The 19821-nt window shown below is 35.0% G+C and overlaps 2 protein-coding genes across 5 annotated transcripts; both read right to left on the bottom strand.

Moving 5' to 3' along the window:
- Nucleotides 1–241: 241 nt before the first annotated feature.
- On the bottom strand, nucleotides 242–5037 carry LOC145207093 (cell adhesion molecule-related/down-regulated by oncogenes-like). Its single transcript, XM_080078586.1, has 12 exons — nucleotides 4913–5037; nucleotides 4732–4796; nucleotides 4541–4663; nucleotides 4267–4447; nucleotides 4079–4177; nucleotides 3531–3634; nucleotides 3364–3463; nucleotides 2713–2885; nucleotides 2144–2296; nucleotides 1919–2081; nucleotides 1387–1576; nucleotides 242–1313 (listed from the first exon to the last, which is right to left on the bottom strand). Exons 1-12 carry the CDS (start codon nucleotides 4989–4991, stop codon nucleotides 968–970), a joined length of 1776 nt encoding a protein of 591 aa, XP_079934712.1. The 5' UTR covers nucleotides 4992–5037; the 3' UTR covers nucleotides 242–967.
- A 3352-nt stretch (nucleotides 5038–8389) lies between these two features.
- LOC145220609 (tubulin polyglutamylase TTLL5-like) lies at nucleotides 8390–18451 on the bottom strand. 4 transcript variants are annotated; one of them, XM_080087809.1, is made up of 30 exons: nucleotides 18313–18451; nucleotides 18140–18247; nucleotides 17846–17955; nucleotides 17592–17674; nucleotides 17320–17426; nucleotides 17038–17168; nucleotides 16712–16794; nucleotides 16282–16436; nucleotides 15953–16054; nucleotides 15689–15888; nucleotides 15482–15563; nucleotides 14935–14996; nucleotides 14755–14816; nucleotides 14438–14491; nucleotides 13656–13879; nucleotides 13516–13591; nucleotides 13308–13443; nucleotides 12543–13095; nucleotides 12354–12477; nucleotides 12034–12215; nucleotides 11788–11976; nucleotides 11460–11605; nucleotides 11211–11393; nucleotides 10904–10978; nucleotides 10656–10814; nucleotides 10465–10557; nucleotides 10262–10401; nucleotides 9400–9596; nucleotides 9209–9330; nucleotides 8916–9014 (listed from the first exon to the last, which is right to left on the bottom strand). In XM_080087809.1, the coding sequence occupies exons 2-30, from the start codon at nucleotides 18244–18246 to the stop codon at nucleotides 8962–8964; spliced, it is 3990 nt and encodes a 1329-aa protein (XP_079943935.1). In that variant the 5' UTR covers nucleotide 18247; nucleotides 18313–18451; the 3' UTR covers nucleotides 8916–8961. The 4 variants fall into 4 exon arrangements, with proteins under 4 accessions (XP_079943938.1, XP_079943935.1, XP_079943945.1 ...); XM_080087812.1 differs by lacking the exon at nucleotides 8916–9014 and adding an exon at nucleotides 8390–8889 and having other exon boundaries at nucleotides 18140–18451; XM_080087819.1 differs by lacking the exon at nucleotides 14438–14491 and having other exon boundaries at nucleotides 18140–18451.
- Nucleotides 18452–19821: the final 1370 nt, after the last annotated feature.

Below are 19821 nucleotides of genomic sequence, written 5' to 3'. Positions count from 1 at the left end.
CTGGGGCAATGGTGTCGCTTTTTGTGAAATTGACAATGAACGTCGCATGAAATCCTTTCATTTTTTTATTTCCTTTTTTAAGTTTTATTGGGGGTTACACCTCAATCTAAAGTATTACCACTTATAAGATTATGATGTTTCATTTCAAAACTAAGCTCATGTTTACACGACAAAAACCAAGTCCCTTTAACAGATCCATACGATGTAGAATATCACCAACTGCTAAACAATCACAAACTGCTACAAATCGTAAGTGTAATGACAAGTAATCCATACAAATAATGCAAAAGTTGTAGGTAAAAAAGAGTAATGATCAGACCAAATACTGCGACAGACATACAAAAAGTGTGTAAAATCACTTGACTGTAGTTATGTAAAATTTAATAAAATGGATATTGATTGGCAACAACGTACAGCACCATATCGGTAAAATATGCATTAAAACTTAAAAAGCACATTTTAAAAGTATTGTCAATATTTGTAACTAAACAAAAACTTTTTTCATAAAACTTAAAAAACTAAAATATATTTTAAATCACAACAGATATGTCTAATTGTGTAATGTATGTCATATCAGCTAACCAAAATTTGTTTTTTATGTTAAATGTGGAGTTGAAAAACAACAGTTTGTGTATAACTGATTAGGCTAACCAGCAGCTTAATATCCAAAAGTGTAACACTGCTTCAAAAGTAAGTGTGGGTGTAAATCAACATAGAATCAAAATTCAGGAGGCAAGGCAAAAAAATATACATCAGGAGGCATCAAACGAAAAAAACATAAAGCACTAATGAAGCATGCAAACAAGAACCCAGCTTTCTCAGCAACATAGATAAAAAATGTACTGCATTTTGGACCATGGTAAGATATATGAAAGAAAAAATGCACCAAAAAAGTAGTTTGGATCGGATTTGCAACAAATACATAACATCGAATGCAAAAATAGCAGCATTTACAAAAACACAAAATTCATTTGACATCATTTGAGCTTTCTCCAGCTTCTTCAGCAGTTGGTGGGATGTTAGCTACAGTTTGATCAGAAACAACTGGTCTGGCAGTGTGCAAGCCATTCGGTCCTCTTGTAGCATCTTTGGGTACGATGTGACAAAATTCCCCATCCACCCCTCTTACCCACCACAAAGGGGCAGTTCGACTGCCACAATGTTGAAAGTCTTCATCTAGGTATGGGCTAGCATTGAATTGCCTACAAGCTGGTGCATGTTGTCTGCATATTTCATCATGGTTGCGTGAACTGCCGTAGTAGCTGTTGTTGGATTGATTTGCTTGATAAAGGTTTGGGGACGGTGGGTAGTGTCTAAAAATATAGATTTATTGTATTGAAAAATACCTAAATTTTCCCATTTTTTTCATCACATTAGTTTACTTACTTTGATGGTAACTTTGTATCCACACAAGCGCCATTTGATTTCTTTTCCTGTATTCTCATTCTGTTGTATATTATTGCAGAAATCACCAAGACAATTATCACAAGAACCATAGCTAATCCAGCAATAAGGATTGCAATATCTCTTTGAGACATTTCCCCTAGAGGGGAATATTGTGCAATGCTTATTGAATCTGTAAAATACAAAATAAAGTAACAAAAGTCTGTTTTACTTTGTTGCATACAAATCATGGTTAAATTGAGTTATACAGTAAAAGTCAAAAGTGATTCTATCTGTAATAGCAGGAATTAGTATCTCTTGCTTGCACTGCATTTAATAGTTTAGCGAGCCCCACTTTATTTAAAATCAACATCCACACTACCTTATCAAATAGGCCACACTTTGCCTGCAAAGTACATGTTTCATACCCCTGGTACAACTAATCCGAAGCATGTACAACAACATGCATTTACAACTACTCACAATATGTGTAACTAAACAGACTTCTATGAATCTGCACCATTATATCACCAACCTTCATTTTCTGCATTATATCCATCATTGTTGTAAATGATATCATTCACATTACTCCCATCAGAGGCTAAGTTTAAAATGGTGTAAACTTTGCTTTTGTAACCAGTTGGAAGTTTGAAAAAAATATCTTCTGAGTAAGGTGACCTTCCATGGACATTGTAACTCTACAACAAAGTAAGTCAAACAATTTGATACAAGGTTAAAATCACCATAAAAGGTCACAAACCTGGATCTGAAAGGAATATTGCAGTTCAGGTTTAAACACTAATGTAACACAGATTCCATTTTTGTTTACAGATGCGTGTTTTGGCTTTAGAACCACATTGTTTTTGACCAGTCGGATAAAGTACCCTTCAATATCAGACTTTTGCTGTAAATCCTGCAAACAAATAACATGTTAGTCAAATCTTTTTTGTTAAATATTTGAAAAATGCTAGAGATTTTGTGGTAAATATCTATTGATTTTTCCCACATACCCGTTTTCACATTTTTAAAATATATACAGGTGCAAATTAGTTTATAATAGTTTTCCGTTTGTTTCTGTAAACAGAAACAATAATGGTACAAATGTTAATTGAAATTGATAAGTTGTAACCGAACACACACAACTAAATTCATTTTTCACATTACTCATTGAAAAGTTTTTGGTTGCAAAGGTACATGACTTACGAATTTGCACATTATGTTCGTGTAATATTTCAAAATTACTTTTTAAACAAAGTATTGAGACAGCAATAAATAATAATAAAAAACATTAAAAAAAAGTATTTAAAATTTACAACTAACAATACTGACCTCCACTTGTATGCATAAATATGAAGCATTTTTGATTTCAACATGCAACATCTCTGGTGGATTAAGCGGTGGATGTACAGTATTATGGGATGTAGTAAAAAATTTAACACCATGTGATGGAGCAGATTCGCCATTATCACTAATAGCAATAATCCGAAACTTGTAGCCCAAACCTACAAAAAAGGTCAATATGTACACAGCAAACCAAAAACGTGCTTGTTACAAACACTTCCATACAGCAATTTTAAAAAATCCTATTAATCAAACAAACTTTACAAGCTTTCAATGAAATTGGAATTTTCCTATTTTTACTGTTACACTGTTATTTTTTTTTTATTGTATTTTTCAACAATCAGGCGGCAGCCTGAGAACTGAAAATTGCCCTTTGTTGTTCACAGGATTCGAACCCAGGATACTCCCGGGGACGAAACCCGATCAGGTTTTGTATATGGGTCAGGCGTGCCAGGCCATTCGGCCAAGTTCCCGTTACACTGTTAATAATGATTTACATATGATTTTTTATCGCAATTCCAAGTTGACAAGCTTATCAGTTGTGCACAATATGCATTTAACCAGAACCATTTCTTAACTCATGATAACTTAGTTCTAGGTTCAGAATGCAACAAAACAAAATCTGTGATTGAAACCCACCTTTCTTCAAGCCCGTAATATTCTGGATGCGCATGTTGGGTTCTATATGAGAAACTTTTTCACGCCAATTTTTTCCTTTTCCACTTATTCTCATTTCAATCTGAGGTAAATAAAATTCAAATGCAAGGAGATCAGTGCATTTGTACTCAACAACGAAAAACACAAACCTTAAACTCTGTAATGTGAGGATCATCATTTGGGTGAGTTAGCCATGACAACGTTAAAGCAGATTGAGATATTCCATTTGCTGTCAATGTTGGTGCTTCTGGAACTAAATATTTTGCAATAGATTATAAAACCATCCATTGACAATGTTTATCATAACTACTATATTCTTGAAAATAGATTGCAATAAACTCCAATGTCCTCACAGAAAAAATATATGTTACATACTTTGTACTTGAGAAATTGCAAACAACAATTGCATAACCATTTATTCAAGCTTTTTTATGTGATTAACTGGACATTTTCTTAACAAATGACTACTGTTGAGATTTACAACCCCAATACAATTAAACAGATTATGTGATTAACCAGTATGTGGCTACCTGGATTTGGTGCATTTAAAAACTTCTTTGTACAAAACCCCATTTGGGGCAAGAAATGTTGCAAAAGTAATTATTTCTTTTCACCCAAACAGTGTGATGTTTCAGTTACTCCACAGTTAGTAAACAATATTTAGCAAAATATACAAAACAAGACAGATTGCTGCCACCTTTTACTTTATTCACATCCTGTGGAACATTTTCAGGACCAAAAAGTGGACGCATTGTCACAGAAACAGTTCCCCCGGAATTGACAGAGTTTTGGCAACCTAAATATAATTACAACAGTGTAAAAAGACAACATTGGAGACAACACAACAAAATTTATACTAGAAACCAAGCCAATGTAGTATCTTACCAGTTCTGAAAGATGACATCACTGGTCTGGTGTAAACAGAATTTTGCATTCCACATATTATCTCAACCTGGTAAATGCTTTGTTTGTTCAGGTCATTTATTGCATGTTGAGTGATGTTTCCAAGCAAAGTTACATATCTCCAAGCCATGGCCTCTTTTGAAGCATTGACACTCACCAAAGCCTAAAACAGCATAGCATTTTTAGACAAAAATGGTAGTGCACAAAAACTATTTTTCTGCAGCAATAAATCAGTTCAGCATTTTTTACAACCAACCTGTTTGTATCGGATGTAATATCGATTTGCTTGAGACTGTTGTGGTGACTTCCATGACAAAATGTATGATGTACATTTTAATGTATGTGAATGACTGTTTATGATCAATGGCTCACCAGATTTCTACAGTAAAAAAACATAGGTTTTAAACTAAAAAAATGGTTTTTGATAATTTTCAGTGTTTTTCTTACCTCTATAGAATCCTGAAAAACTGTAACTGCCTTATCGGGTTCTATTTGAGTAAATTCTGATAGTCCTATAATAGAAATAAAAAGTTCTTTATTTGCAATGAGTAAAACTGAAAAAAGCAGTTTATGGGGTTGTAATAACAAAAGTAAATCCAGTTAGTTCAAATACTCGGCAAGTACATACCATTAATAGTGGATGAACAAATTAGAAAAACAACTTGAAAAAGGATTGTGGTTCTGACATATCCAAGTTTGTGTGACATGTTTAATTTCCATTAACTGCAACCAGTTCATTGATCCGTATTACATAAACTTTAAAAAGAAATAAACATTTTTATTAGAGGTAATCAACACTGAACCATACAACATTAAGTGGAGAAAGTAAGTGAACAGTTTCAAACAACTGACAGCTTCAAATGTATTTTACAAAAATTTATAATTTTCCTAAAAATATGGAAATAATGCATAAGTGTTTTGCACTTTCTTTTCCTCTAATACATACAGTGGTTCTCAAACTTTTTCATAATTTTTTTAAAACGGTCCATTTGCCTTTATTTCGAGGGTTTGCGGTCCTTAAGCATGAATGTGTGTTTCAGAAAAACGAAATTTGATTGCAGGATTTTTGACAGTTATGCAAAAATGCGCGTAACAATGATCCAAAGACAGCTTGTGACATCACAGACAAGGCAATAAAGGCTATTCTTTAGCAAGGGAGAGTAAAGTGGAGGCAGTCGATTCTACTTCAATTTAGTTTTAAACTAATTCAGTGGCACAAACTGACACCAAATAAGATTATAGAAGTACTTCAACCTTTTTGTGGTCCACCAAAAATTGCCTCACGGACCCCCAAAGGACCGCGGACCCCAGTTTTAGAACCGCTGCTTTAATAGATTGCAAGTTGCAACTTGTGTCAACGATTAGTGATTACCTATGTTTTTACATAATATCACAAAACATCAGAGTCAGACAACAAAACTGTTCTTTTTCTGATACAGAAGTACTGCTGCTCTATCATAGTTATTACTATATAGTATATAATCAAAAAAGAACAAGTTTGGGTTTTTGAAAAGAAAAACATGGTATATACTGTGCTGTGCGGCATGCTATGGCCAAAAATTAAACACAAAAGAATCGATTTATACAGCTGTAGCTGTACATTTCTAACGATTTGTCGTTTTTATTTTTATTATCATTTAATGAAAACAATGCTTTGTAGTGCCAGGACTCAGGAATCAGGATAGGTATGGTCGGCTCCGTTCAATGGTAGAGCTACTAACTCCATAACTAAAGTCAGCCCCACATTTAGCTAATTTTTGACAGGTGACGCAGGAGCTGAATTATTTACTTAGCAACTAAATAGGGGTAGGGTTGGCCGGGAAGTAAGTTTTTGAAAAAATACATTAAAAAAAAAATTTTTTGAGTTAGTTGCATTAAATTTTTAATGATAATACCTAACCCCAATTCTAATAGCCCAAACCATCAGCATATTTTGAGATATACCGCTTTCAATAGGATTTGTGCTCTTTGCGCCACTTATCGAAAATAAGCTAAATGTACGACTGACGTGAGGTGTTAGCAGATTTTTCTCGTTTTTCAATAGTCAATGAACCTAATTACGCCACTAGTGGGCGCCAACATTAGAGATTTAGTAGAACAACAAACACAATTTAAAGGGCTCCTCTAAAATAAGCAATCTACGCAATCTACGCAATCTACGCAATCTACGCAATCTACGCAATCTACGCAATCTACGCAATCTACGCAATCTACGCAATCTACGCAATCTGTACGCAATCTACTTATAAAACGTATGCAACTTTTAAAAATGTTGACGGTTAGGGCTTTTAGGGTCTGGGTGAGGGTTTATAATAAAAATAACACTATAATTTAGTTTTAGATGTCCAGTTTGGGCTTAATATGTGTTGAGAGTGGTACTAAACACTGTATGGTACCGCATGTTAACACTTGTGAGAAAATTAGACCTGAAAGGCATCTGAAATTAAATTATAAAGTTATTTGTATCACAAACCCTCACCCTGACCCTAATAGCCCTAACCGTCAACATCTTATTTAATTTTTTTTAGTAGATTGCGTATAGTTTGCGTAGATTGCGTATTTTAGAGTAGCCCAATTTAAATACCGGTAGGCAAGGGGTAAAAGGTAGACCAGACCAGCGAAAAACTTGTGGCGCCGTGTAGCCCTGTGGATATGTTGCGACATACATCTGGGGCTTGAGATTTGTTTGCAACAAGCCTACTTTAAATTCAAAGATTCTTTTCACAAAGAAATGTATAGCACGGCCATGGATTCCCCTGTGTCGGTGGCCGTTGCCAACATGGTGATGGAGTCTGTGGGGTAACGTGCTTTGCAAACTTTTGCCAAATCAAAAATACGTGGGTGATATATTTTGTATCGTTTATAAACGCCAGGTAACAGCGTTCCTGCGTCATTTGAACAATGTGCAAAAAGGAATCGCATTTACTATGGAATTAGAATGCAGACTTCTTATATTTGATGTAGAGATTTTAAAAGCAGCGGATGGACAACTTTTCACGCGTGTGTGGGTTACCACCAAGCCGACCAGTACCATCTTTTAACAGTTTACATCCCACCGTGCACTAGCCTATACCAGAAAAAGCTGTTGCCAAAGCACTTAAAAGATCAGGCCAGACGCTTAATCACAGACCCAGCGATGCAAACGGAATTGCGCAGGGGTTAAACGAGGCCCTGCGGTAAAACGGCTACCCCAACTGGATTCTCCGTGACCATAAAGAAGGAGAAGGATTCACTGAAACAGATTCAGTCCAAATAACGTCGTGCTTTGGTCACCTTTTACCAAAAATACAAAGATTAACCGATATATAGCCTAATCCGTCGTATGTTGACTGACCTGATTTCGGTGTAGGCTATCGTTTGGAGTTAAACCAGTCAACACCCTACGACAGATGTTGTCGCACCCCCAAAGACCCAATAGATGCCACTGGGACAAGTGGTTTGGTGTAGATGGTAGCCTATACCGCGCGGAGAGTGTGACGAAATTTACATCGGCAAAACGGGTAGAAGTTTAATTACGCACCGGAAAGAGCATGTACGAAAGGGATGTGCCCAAGAATGATGCGTTAGCAAACTGTGCCACCACCAACAAGTTATCAGCCGCTTTTGCACCACTAAATTTGTTTTATCACTCCGTTGGAAGTTTAAAGTCGCACGATTTTGTTACTGCTGTTTTTTGTGTGTCATTTGTCGCATTATAGGAAATTTGTCTTTAACGATATGTCATTATCCTGATGAAGGCTACTTATATGGGACGTCGAAACGTCGACTATTAATAATAATCAAACCGCTGGAAAAGCAATACTCCTTCAAACAAACACACTGTTAAATTTTAAGCGGAAAAGGTTAAAAAACCTTTAAAGTCAGGTTAGAGTTATTCATTTGTTTATTTCATTGTTGACCTTGGGCAACGCCTGAACGTGTTGTGCTCACAAGCCTGTTTAATTAAAAACCCATTGAACCATTTTTTATTTGACCTTTTTTACTTTGATGACTTCAATTTCGTTCTACCCATCGTGAACCACTGGGTTGGAGCTCAAGAAGACACGAGCGATCGAGATAGGGTTAGAACTTACAACCTTGGAACCGATTGGCTGACAAAGCAAACGAGACTTGAAAAAATGTGTATTGGCGATACTTGTCAATTAACGAGTGAGTTTACTACAAAACAATAGCAAGTTACGAACAACCATATCGCAGCAGTTTTTCAACACATTCTATGACTAAAAGTGCATTCGCTTTTGCCTACAAAATATACAACGAATGTTTCTTTGACACATGGGGCAAAAACATCGATGCGAGGAACTATACTTACATTTTTGGCACAGTGCATGCGAAATAAACATGTTACACCACTAAAAACACACAATTTTGTTTTGCTAAACAACAACAATGTAACTAGGTTAACTGGAAAAAAGAAAGATCTTTTCGTGTTTTGTAAACGAAGTCAACCTTTAGGAAAATTAACAATCACAGCTGAGTTAAGGGTAAAAAAGATGCTGACTGACGGAAATTTCCATCGCTTATAACTTCCAACTTTGATAACAATCTTTTTATGCCGTCAAGGTTTCCAAGACCGTTTAAACCCTTCAGTAGTTTGCAAGGTTTCTGCGAAATGGTTACGTTTAACAGTGTACCACATTTCGTTTTTGTTGATTTGTTAAAACTCTTTTTTCTACGTCATTTAAAGACAGCGGTCTCCATAGAACAGTACCGAAGCTGGCTGGTATTGTCTTTTTATGAAACGTATTTCAAAAACATGTGTTTAATTTTATACAAAAACAAACAAACCTAAATTTTGACAAAAAGCGCGACCCACAGAGCTTAAAGTATCTTAAATTTAAAATTAACGTGGGTATGCCCCTGATTTTAGGACTTTACTAAGCATCCCTAAAATTGACCAGAAATAGTTCAAGACTTTTGTTACCTGATGATTTTGTATTTTTCCTTTCAAACTGTTTGGTTGCACCAGTCTGACTGTCATACTTTATGCTGCTATAAAAAGTGCTTGACTCAGATTCTTCATGCCCATTCTTGGTTGATAGAACACTAAAACAAAATAGTTCTAATTTAGTTGTTGTCATGTGATAACAGAAATTGAATGATCGCATTGCATACTGGGGATTTGTTTTTCTGAATGTTGGGTGGCGACCAATTGTTTTTCCTTGCTCAGGAGGCCTTGGCACAGTGGGTGGTTTGGAATGAAGTTGTGATGAGGATATATTCGACTTGGTTTTCTCCTTTGTCGGAGAAAAACTTTTGGCTGAACTCAAATTCCCACTTGATGGAAAGTGACTATTTACCAATGAATTGTTCTGCAAGAGCAATTATTTCATTGACTTTTTGTCAAAACCTTTTTTAAGTGTTTTTCTTTTTAACTTTGTAGTCTAAAGCAATATAGTACTGCACTAAGGAACATGTGAACTGTCAAAAACCTATCAAATTTTTAAAATATGTAGTTTACTATCAATCACATCTTTATTTCATCTAGGCTAGAAATTAGCATGAATACATATCAAAGCTGCTTTAAAAATCTTTGTTACCACAAACTTTCCTTCAAACTGTCAAACATTAGTTACTTTTTTATTTGCTTCTTTTTCTGTCTTATGAGTGACTTTTTTATTTGTTTCTTTTACTGACTTCTGAGCTACTCTTTGGGAGTGCACCATCTTGCACTGCTTTGTTGGAAGCTCACCAGCTTGAAACAGACTGCTGTAGAGTGCTTGTATATGTGCCATGTCATCTGAAATCTCGAGTTATGCTGCCTGCTTTATATGCTAAATTCACTGATTTTTATTACCTTTAACCCTGATTCTTTCCAAATGTACTAAACTACTGTGGGGTAGATAAACTGACTTATTAAGACAGTAAAACCTTGAATTTAAAATTAAAGCCAACAAATGTAAAACTGACATGTCTTTCTACAATAAAATCAATTAAAAGGCAAGTTTCACAATTTTACCAAACTTGTGTTTCTTACCTGGACAATCAATGACTGGTGTTTGGCTTTACTTTGTTGGAATTGTAAACTGCTTTCAACAAAATTTTGTTTCTGTTGGTCAGGATGACTGTCAAGTTGTGACACCTTTTTTAGATTCGATGAGAATTTGCCATGTTGGGCTGAAAAGAAGCAGATGTATATATATAGTCTTTATGACATAAAACGCCGAAGTTATTTTTTACCTGGGTCCACCATACTTTGCACTGATGGATCAAATGAGGCTAAGTCACATAAGCTTGTGGATTTTGTTGGGGAATTTGCCTGTCGATGCATTCCTACAAAACATTTTAGCTACTCTGTTTATAAGGCCCTTGATTGACCGAGAAACCTGTATTAGGAAAAACCCACTAATGTGTATGTGGTGCATGCTTACCTTGATGATGGTGGCCCCGATGGTAATCAAGATTTGATAAATTTACATTTGAAAGGTGGTGGGTTAGTGTAGTTAGTTGTACTGGAGCTGAGTACTGACGAGCAGCTTGCTTTTCTGTTAGTCGTTGAAGTGCATCAGCCAATGCTTCATGATTTGTAGCTAAACCAAAAAAATATGTGAACAATCACACAAACACATTTAAATATGATGCCTCTTGTGGTCCTCGAGTTTAGCAAACAGTCACCTACATGTTTGATAATGCAAGCTACTGCCCATAGTTCTACTTGAAGCTGATACAGGCCTTCCTGAGTTGTTGCCTCGACCTGCAAAAACATGTAAGGTTGAATAGGAATGAAAATCCTGACTGTAAAACAAATGCATTTAAGCATGATGAAACTGTTGGGGAAAAATATTGGTTGCAGCACTTTTTTCATTTATTTGTGATGCACAAAAATTTTAGAAGTTTATGAAAAAGACTTTATGGCTTGGGTGTTACAGAATAATTTCTGGTAATGTAAACAGTTGTGAAACATAGTTAAGATTAAAATTACACACCTGAAATTGAGCTAAATGGTTTGGCACTTGCTGGTCTTCGATGTGACTGGATAGTTTTGTATGGAGATAGTTTGGCACTATACACTAGGGCTGCATGTTGCATAGAGGTGTATGATGATGACATTGGTTCATGGTGTAGGCTACTTGGGGACAACATTGCAGAGGAACTTGTGGCTGCTTCACCTGAAGTAAAATTTGCAATGACATATAACACTGAGTTGAAAAAATATATTCAAAAAATTAGCTTACTTCCTTCATCCAATGTGTAAGACCCTGATGAGGAAACTGTGCTTAAGCCATCAGAAGAACCTTTCTGGAAAAGCTTATTTGGAATATGGGTATTAGAACCAGATCCAACAGTCGTGGGTTCAGAAGTCAATGCTTCCTGATTGGATCTACATGAAAAGAAGGCCTTAATTTTATATACTTGGCATAATTTGCCTGTCATGAACTGGAAATCAATTTTCAGTACAAAACAATGTTAGTTATAATGTCCATTTTCTTTTTTGTATTAACTAAAACAGCATCATTTGCCACACAATCATATTTAGTCACAGTTTGTTGACTAGTTCCATACCGAATTCGTGCAGACTTTGGTTTGCTGGCACCAAGAAATACTGAAGCAGATTTATTTTTCTGTGTGTAAGCAGTAAGTACTTCCTCAAGTGATATTTCAGATGCATTTACAACAAATGTGCGAAAAACATCATCTTCGACATATCTTTCACCATGCTTTAAAAGATTCTCTGACATGTCTTTCTGTAAACTAAAAATGGCCAAAAATGATATACCCATGAAAGGGTCCAAAGTATTTGTTTTTTACCCCAATTGGCTTTTTTGTTCCATGCCTTCAGTTTCTTTGTGGTAAACATGTACAAAATCACCAAGCTGCTTAGCTAAAATTCTTTTGCGATCATGTAAAGAAAGACGACGACTTGGAACAACAACTGAAAAGGGTTGACGAAGATTTCCTGCTGCTCGTTTTAAAAATCTCATCACCAAATCCTAAAGTTATTGCAAAGATTTGGAAAGATAAATCATCTAAATACATTGTTTGTAAATCTTGCTTATTTTAAAGACGGTAATTTGAAAAAAAAATGCAACAACACTCAAGACAAGAAATGCAAAAAGATGACAACAAACCATTTGTTCTTCTTGCTTAAGAACAACTTCAGCACTTTCCTTGAGGCGACTTTCTGATTCAACCATCAGTCGATGTTGGACTTTTGACAAGTATGATGAAAATGCTTGTCTAGCTTGGATTTTTCTAAAAAGGGGAAAAACATGTATTTGCATTTACAACTGATTAAATTCATTACAAAAGATATTTACCCTAAATTTCCTCCCGATTTTAAAGTTTCCAAAACATTAGTAGCCTTCTTTTTGGGCTTGTTAAGATTTAGTTTTATCAAAGACTCAAGTTTTGTGTGATTATCCCTTCCTGTGTTTGCTGAACTGTCATCATCTGAGGATTTGGGTGATGTTGAATCATTGACAGCATGGGACATTTCCTGATTGGCATTGGGTTGTGCTTTTCCTTTATTTTCCTTTTGGTCAGTTTTGTACATGTATACCCGACAGTCAGATGACTGCTTCCCACCTAAATTATTTGTCTTTCCTCCCTTGTCTGAAACTTGTTTTACTGAATCTTTGCTTGACTTGCTTAAATCCCTTTCCTTAGCAAGTGTTTTGGGACTTGGAGGTTTTTGTGGTTTAACTGAGGAGTTGCTGCTGCTTGTTCCAGTTTTATCAGATGTTTGAGAAGAAGCAGATAATCGACTTTTGGTTGGTGGAACCACACTGGTTGCCTCATTTTCGCTCTCTTCCCCATTTTCAAATGTTGATTTTAATAACTTTTCTTGTGCTGTTGATTTTGTATCCACACCTGAGGATTAAAAATGTTTATATTTTGTGCCTACATTGGTTAAAAACTGACATTAGGGATAAAAGGGTTATTACATTCTTACATGTTATTTGACAGATAATTGAATATTAAATACAATAAAAAATATGTTTAAAGTTTCTCCTGGAAAAAAGGTGGGATAATTTGCAGAAATGTCTTTAAAACAACAAACACATCATTCTTGCATAACATACCCATTGGTGTATCTTTCTGCTTTTGCTTTCTACGGCTTGTCTGAGACCTTCTTCTTTTGCATGACTCCAGTGAAAGCAACTTTCTTTCATACTGCATTGACCTTTCGGCAACCAAATGATGGCGTCCCTCTAATATCTATGTTAGTAATTTTGTGGATGTTACATAAACTTTTCCACAAAAAGAGTTAAAAAAAATATTTCATAATACCTGATTTGCTGCAACGTTTTTCATTCGTGCTACAGCAGTGGAATATGCTCCTACCATGGTTTTTGTAGAAAATGATCTACAAAACAACATGCCGATTTTGTAATGCAATACAGATCTTAAAATGGAAAAAGAATACTTACAAATCTGGAAAGAGTTTTTGAGCCAACATATGGTTTAGACTTGATTTGTATTCCAGAAATGAGCCATACTGCTCCCATGTTTCAGGGGTTGGGAATATTCTGATAAAACCCCCACGTCTCTGATACTGTTCCCTGCTAATTTTAAGTACCCTTGCCTCATCAGGTGATATACCCCCAGAATCTTTGGAAAAGCCAACTGCGGACGATGGCCTCTTGGTATGAGTCTGTAAAGAACATACATACATGAAGAGCAAATCTGAAAAAAAGTTTTGGGTGTGGTGGTCCAGAGGACCAAACTTTTTTTATTATGTATATAAAAACCATGTAAACCCTGTTTTTCCAAAACCTTAAGCAAACTACCTTTAAATTTCACTTTGAAAAAAGAAAATTGTGAAGTGTTTACGTACGGCAGTTAAAAAGAATCATAACTATTTACCAAGTAAAAGACATGAAATACCAGACAAAATGACCTAAAATAGTAATGTGTTTAAGACTGTTCATGTGCTCCAATAAAAGCTACACGTGTTGTCAGTTAAGCTATACAGTGGTTAATCGGTGTGAAGTTAAAGAAACAAGAAAATGAAACAAACAAGTTGTCAATCACATCAGCTCACACACAAAAATGAATGGGTGCATTTTAAAACAGAAACCAAAGAAGTGATGTTAAAAACTTCCCCACTTTGCATTTGTTTGTTGCTACCACACCACAAATGTTTGCATCATGCAATCTAACAAATTATTATTACAGCACACCAACAACAGCTGACAGTGCCTTCACATACCGCTGACATGCTTGTACTTGAAACAGACGAGCTTTTTGAAGCAGAATATGGCCGCTTTAACAAATATAAAAGTATTTTATTTGTTTTTACGAAACCAAGTCTGAGATTAGATGAAATTGAACTAGAATTTTTACATGGGGGTATGTATTTTTCTAACGACCATACATGTAGACAGGAAGACTAAAGTCCGAAATTGCATCAGGAAAAATTGAATTTCATTTTCATGAACTTAACTTGGTGAAAAAATGTAAATTCAGAGATTGACAATATTATGCAAGTGATCAATGCTGATGTTCACGCAATTCATATGTAATTACCCGCATAACATCCAATTGCTTCTTTGTCTGTTTTCTCGTCATGGGGTCAACACAAGAAAAACCTAAAATGTAAGATAGTTTTTATGTTCTACCTTTGAACGTTTTTAAATGCACAACAGTACACCTAACCTAATTATTTTTTGTATTGTCTCATACATATTTGACCGAATGAATACTAACCAGCTAAACTGAAGAAGTCTGCTACCATGCTTGACTTAATTTTGAGGTCCAATGGTGCATCACTGAAAATACAAATTTGGGTAAAAAGACTGACATTTCGACACAAATAGTTTAGCCAGTGGTGGAATTCAGCCGGTTCGCAGCAGTTCTATAGAACCTTCTCACGAACCAGTTAGCTTTGCTTGTTACTGGCAATTGATTTTTGCATCTTATCTGATAGACTGATTTTTGAGATCCAAGTAGCTCACATATATATTTGTTTTTCAAAATGTCCAGTGGCCAAGTTCGCTCGTAACAGTTATAAATTGTGTTAATGTTTATAATTGTAGTAATTTTTCTTTTGTGATTGTTTGTCTAAAAGTTAAATTGTCGTGTCATAAGTACGTCATGAGATGACTGCTGGTTTTTAGTGTGGCCGTTTGCAGACTTTTTGTAACAGAACCGACTGAAAAATATGACTTTTGTGATAGAACCAGCTGACAAAAAGTTGGATCCAACCACTGAGTGTAGCATATATACAGCAATTTAAATCAGCATTTTTATTTACCATGCAAGGGATGGTGAAAGATTTCCTTCTAATATCCATGGTTTTAGGTTTTCATCTACCAAGATGTCAAAACCATAAAGTTCTAAAAAAATAAAGTTTACTAACTTTTTAGTCTTAGATTGTTTTTTAGTGGCATTGGATGTATTGCTTAAAAAATGAATGTTATGCTATTCCCACAACAACACTGGCTGTTGGTAACACACTTACCAATACAGTTTTCTTTGTGAGGTACAAACATTTTACAAGCTGTGGCAATTGGCAGTTCTGCAGCTAGAATGGACTTTATTATCACCGCTTCAATTTTCATCATTAGCTGAACAGTGTCTATCCCCTCTTGCTTTAAATATCTCAGCATTGCACTCATACTCCATTTGTTTCCATAATCTTCAACATCTGGATCTTCACAACTAAAACAATAGTTATAAATGCAAAGTGTGTTGGAACAATTTTACGCCAACTGGCACCACATACCGAACATAATCATGGCTCTTTTTGTTGATAGAGTAATTTGTTAGATGCATCATCTGGTTCTTCAAATGCCGATTAGTTTTTTCATATTTTACAGTTGCAAATCTGTACATAACAATATTAGTTTCTTACTATAGTGAGCATCAATCAAACCAAGGAGGTTGATATATTACAAGGAGATACAAAGCTAAGCGAAGATTATAAAGGTTTGCTTAATGCTTTAATACTACAGAATGTGCAACATGCAACATTTTTCACCTTTTCCCCTAGCCCAGGGGTGTCCAACATTTGGCTTGCATATCATTTAAACAAGACAGTTCTGTACATATTACCTGGTTAATCCTTCTTCAAACATGTAGATAAGAAGTGGGTCATATGATGTCACAGCAACATATACACGAATGTCAAACTTGAAGCCATCAATGAGCAATGGATTACTGATGTATTTGCAAACCATTATGTTATCTTCCAGTGGGACTTGGTTTGGCTAAAATAGTAGCAGTAATATTTTTTTGAAACATTGTCCTTTGAATGGAACCATGAAAGAAACAATACTTTTTTGCGGTAGTAATGTACTAAGATGTGTTTTTATTATTCCCAAATGAGATAAGTGTAAGGCAAATACAGAAAACAATTGATTTATTTAACAAATCCTACTTTGATTTTCTTTTTTGAAGTATTTTAGAAAGTTGTACCTTGTATCTACTAACACATATGGGCTCAAAAAGCCTCAAATTGAAACACCTGAAAAATGCAACTTACATTGTTTATTAAATAAATTCCCCGACCCCTAGATGAAGCAATTGGTTTGACAATCCAAGATCCCTTTTCCTTTACAAATGCAGCTGTCACAAACATAAACAATATTTATTGAAGGATATATATGTTTCAAAACATATCATGAAATTTATTTTCTTCTAAAATGTATTCATACACCAAACCAGTATTATTTACAAGGTTAATGTAGTGTACACAATATTAGTTTAATAGCAAAACAAAGCAGTTTGCAATTGATGACACAGAAGTGATTTATGTTAGGTCCTGTACTCCTGTTACTAAAACACTACCAACAGATTGTGATAACTAACCACAAAACTCTTGATATTCGGATGGCATTAAATAACTTCTCGGTATAAAATCGAAATGCTTGGTGCCTTTTGTGTGAGACATTCTTTCGATATTTTTGTACAATCTGTCTTTGCGAGTAATTTCATATGATCTGTAATGGTAAACATGACAAATAAAACAAAACTTAAGAAGTACACAGTTTACCTTTAAGTCTTGGATAGATACAAACTAAAATTGCTGTAAACCTTACATATCCTATTCAGGTTTTTAAAATCTTAATTCTAATCTGGATTGATTTCTACCTCGGAAAATGGTTAACTTTTTGAAAATCTTGCAGGCTTCTTAACGAGAATGGTTTTAAATGTGCACCAGTCCACATTAAATTGAAATCTGCACTGTTTGGATGAACCTGAAACACAAAACATCCTTTTATTGCTTTTGCATACAAAACACAGAAAACATATGACTTACTAAGTTGTTCAGTCAATGTGTTAAAAAATTTTGAACCAGTTTTGTGAGCAAAAAAAGACAAAATGTTTGTGAAATCGGTACAGTGTGTCTATTGAAAGATTACCTCATGAAATCCATACGAGGACAATAGGGATCGAACCAGTTTACTTTCAGTCTTCACCATTTTGTATGTGAGATGATATTTCTCTACACAGCAATGCAAATTTAAAAAATAGTTTTTAAAAAGTGACTTTTCAGAATATATTTAACAAAAATTCTAAAGACACAGTATCACCTATCTGGCTTGGGAAAAACACAATAAATACTACACAAAGTAAGCACATATGTAAACAACACCAGAAACAAAAACCTTCCAACCTCCAATTGCTTTCAGCTTTCTCTCTTTTGTTATCAGACACTCTGGTCTAAATATAATTAGGGGGCACTTTTTGGATCCATTTCCAGTCCACAACAAAGCAGATGAATCACTGCAAGAAAATACAACAACTTATTTTTGCCTTGTTATGTATAAACAGTTTAATTTTTCAGCAGCAATTAATTGATGGTGAAAAACTGTTGTGTGCCTTAATTGTTCATGTTAATCTTAATTTGTATAGTAGCCAGCAAATAACAACTAATTTGGTAGAAGTAATGTGTGTGTAGGCAACTTACTTTACTTTATGATTCCGTGATTTGTTAGTTTCTTCATCACTTTCTTCATCAGAACTTGTCAAAGATACCGATCCAGAATAATCTGAAGTTGTGTCAACATCTGACATACTGAAATACAATTTTGTCCTTAAACTACACCAAGCATCACACAGAGCTTTGCCACTAATGTCCACCTAGGTCCTTGGAAGGATTTCAGAATGTTGTCCTTATAGTATCATTAAAACACATAAACATGTGGTCGGGGTTGTATGGTGGTAGCATCATGTCTATTTATGATTACTATTTACTGCTACAGTAAATGTGTGTCTGATTTCTATTGAATTGTGCATGTTTAATGTGCATGTTTCACATCAGTTTAGAAAAACAATAAACAAGTAGAAAATATGTATATATATATGTATACAACTATACAAAAGTGTCATCCGGTTAGTGATTGATTGTTGCCAATTCTACCAGTTTGAGCAGCATCGAATTAGCTCCGAAAAGTAATGTGGCATTTACTGCGTAAACTTTGGTTTAAAAAATACTTGTATCAGTTGATTGGTCACCAGGATTAATCCTTATCTACAAAGCTGAACAATTCATGTTTAGAGAATAATGTTTTAGAAATACCTATTATACCGGTGCATATAAAATATACAGGATCGCTTGGTGCACCTTTTTATCACTTGGTGCACCTTTACATCCTTTGGTGCACCTTGATATTACTTGGTGCTTCTTAATATAGCATGATGCACCTTTATGTCGCTTGGTGCACATATATTCCACTTGGTGCAACTTTGTTTTGGCCGGTGCAACTTTATATTGCTCGGTGCAACTTTGTTTTGCTTGGTGCACATGTGTAATGCTACGCGCACCTTTACCTAGCGATATAAAGGTACGCCAAGTGGCATAAAGGTGCACCAGCGATATAAGGATGAACCAAGTGATATAAATGTACACCAAGTGATATAAACGTTCACCAAGCGATAAAAGGTTGAACCAAGCGATATAAATGTGCACCAAGCGCTATAAATTTGAACCAAGCGATATAAAGGTGCACCAAGTGATATAAATGTGAACCAAGCGACATAAGGTGCACCAAGTGTTATAAAGGTGCGCCAAGCTGTGTTAATAATGCACCAAGCGATCCTGTATATTTTCGATGCACCCCCTATTATACCACCAAGCAAATTTCTTTAGCAGAGCTAGGTTGGTAATACTTTTCCAAACACTACAACGCAATAGTAACTAATATATAGTTAAAGGTTTGTAATTCTATGTGTGTTTATTATTGTTAAAATTACCACCATTCTATATCTGCTAGTGCGTTGTATTAACAGATTACTCAATTTTTGACATAATTCATTTTCACAATGGCAAAATTGTAAAACAAATTGCTAGCTGAGTCTCTGATCAACTATTACTGGTTACTTAAAAAAAACACAAAATACTACATTTACCACAGTTATGACAAACGCAAAGACAATGCATTTAACAATAATAATAAAATGGTACGGTATTATATGAAAAAGCAGGTGCACTACAGTACAGATTAATGTCCATTCAAAATTTCTTTAAAACAGAAACAAAAAGTGGTTAAAAACATAACAATAGAACATTTTTTTGTGCTGCGGCACATCGTACTTTTAAATAGCTCTCGATTACTCGATGTCAACCACTGATATTCAAGCTGCTGTAGC

This window comes from Phallusia mammillata, chromosome 1 (assembly GCF_965637545.1).
Source record: "Phallusia mammillata chromosome 1, kaPhaMamm4.hap1.1, whole genome shotgun sequence".
Lineage (NCBI taxonomy): Eukaryota > Metazoa > Chordata > Ascidiacea > Phlebobranchia > Ascidiidae > Phallusia > Phallusia mammillata.
Note: the sequence above shows the minus strand (reverse complement) of the source record. Positions and strands in the feature narration are given on the sequence as shown.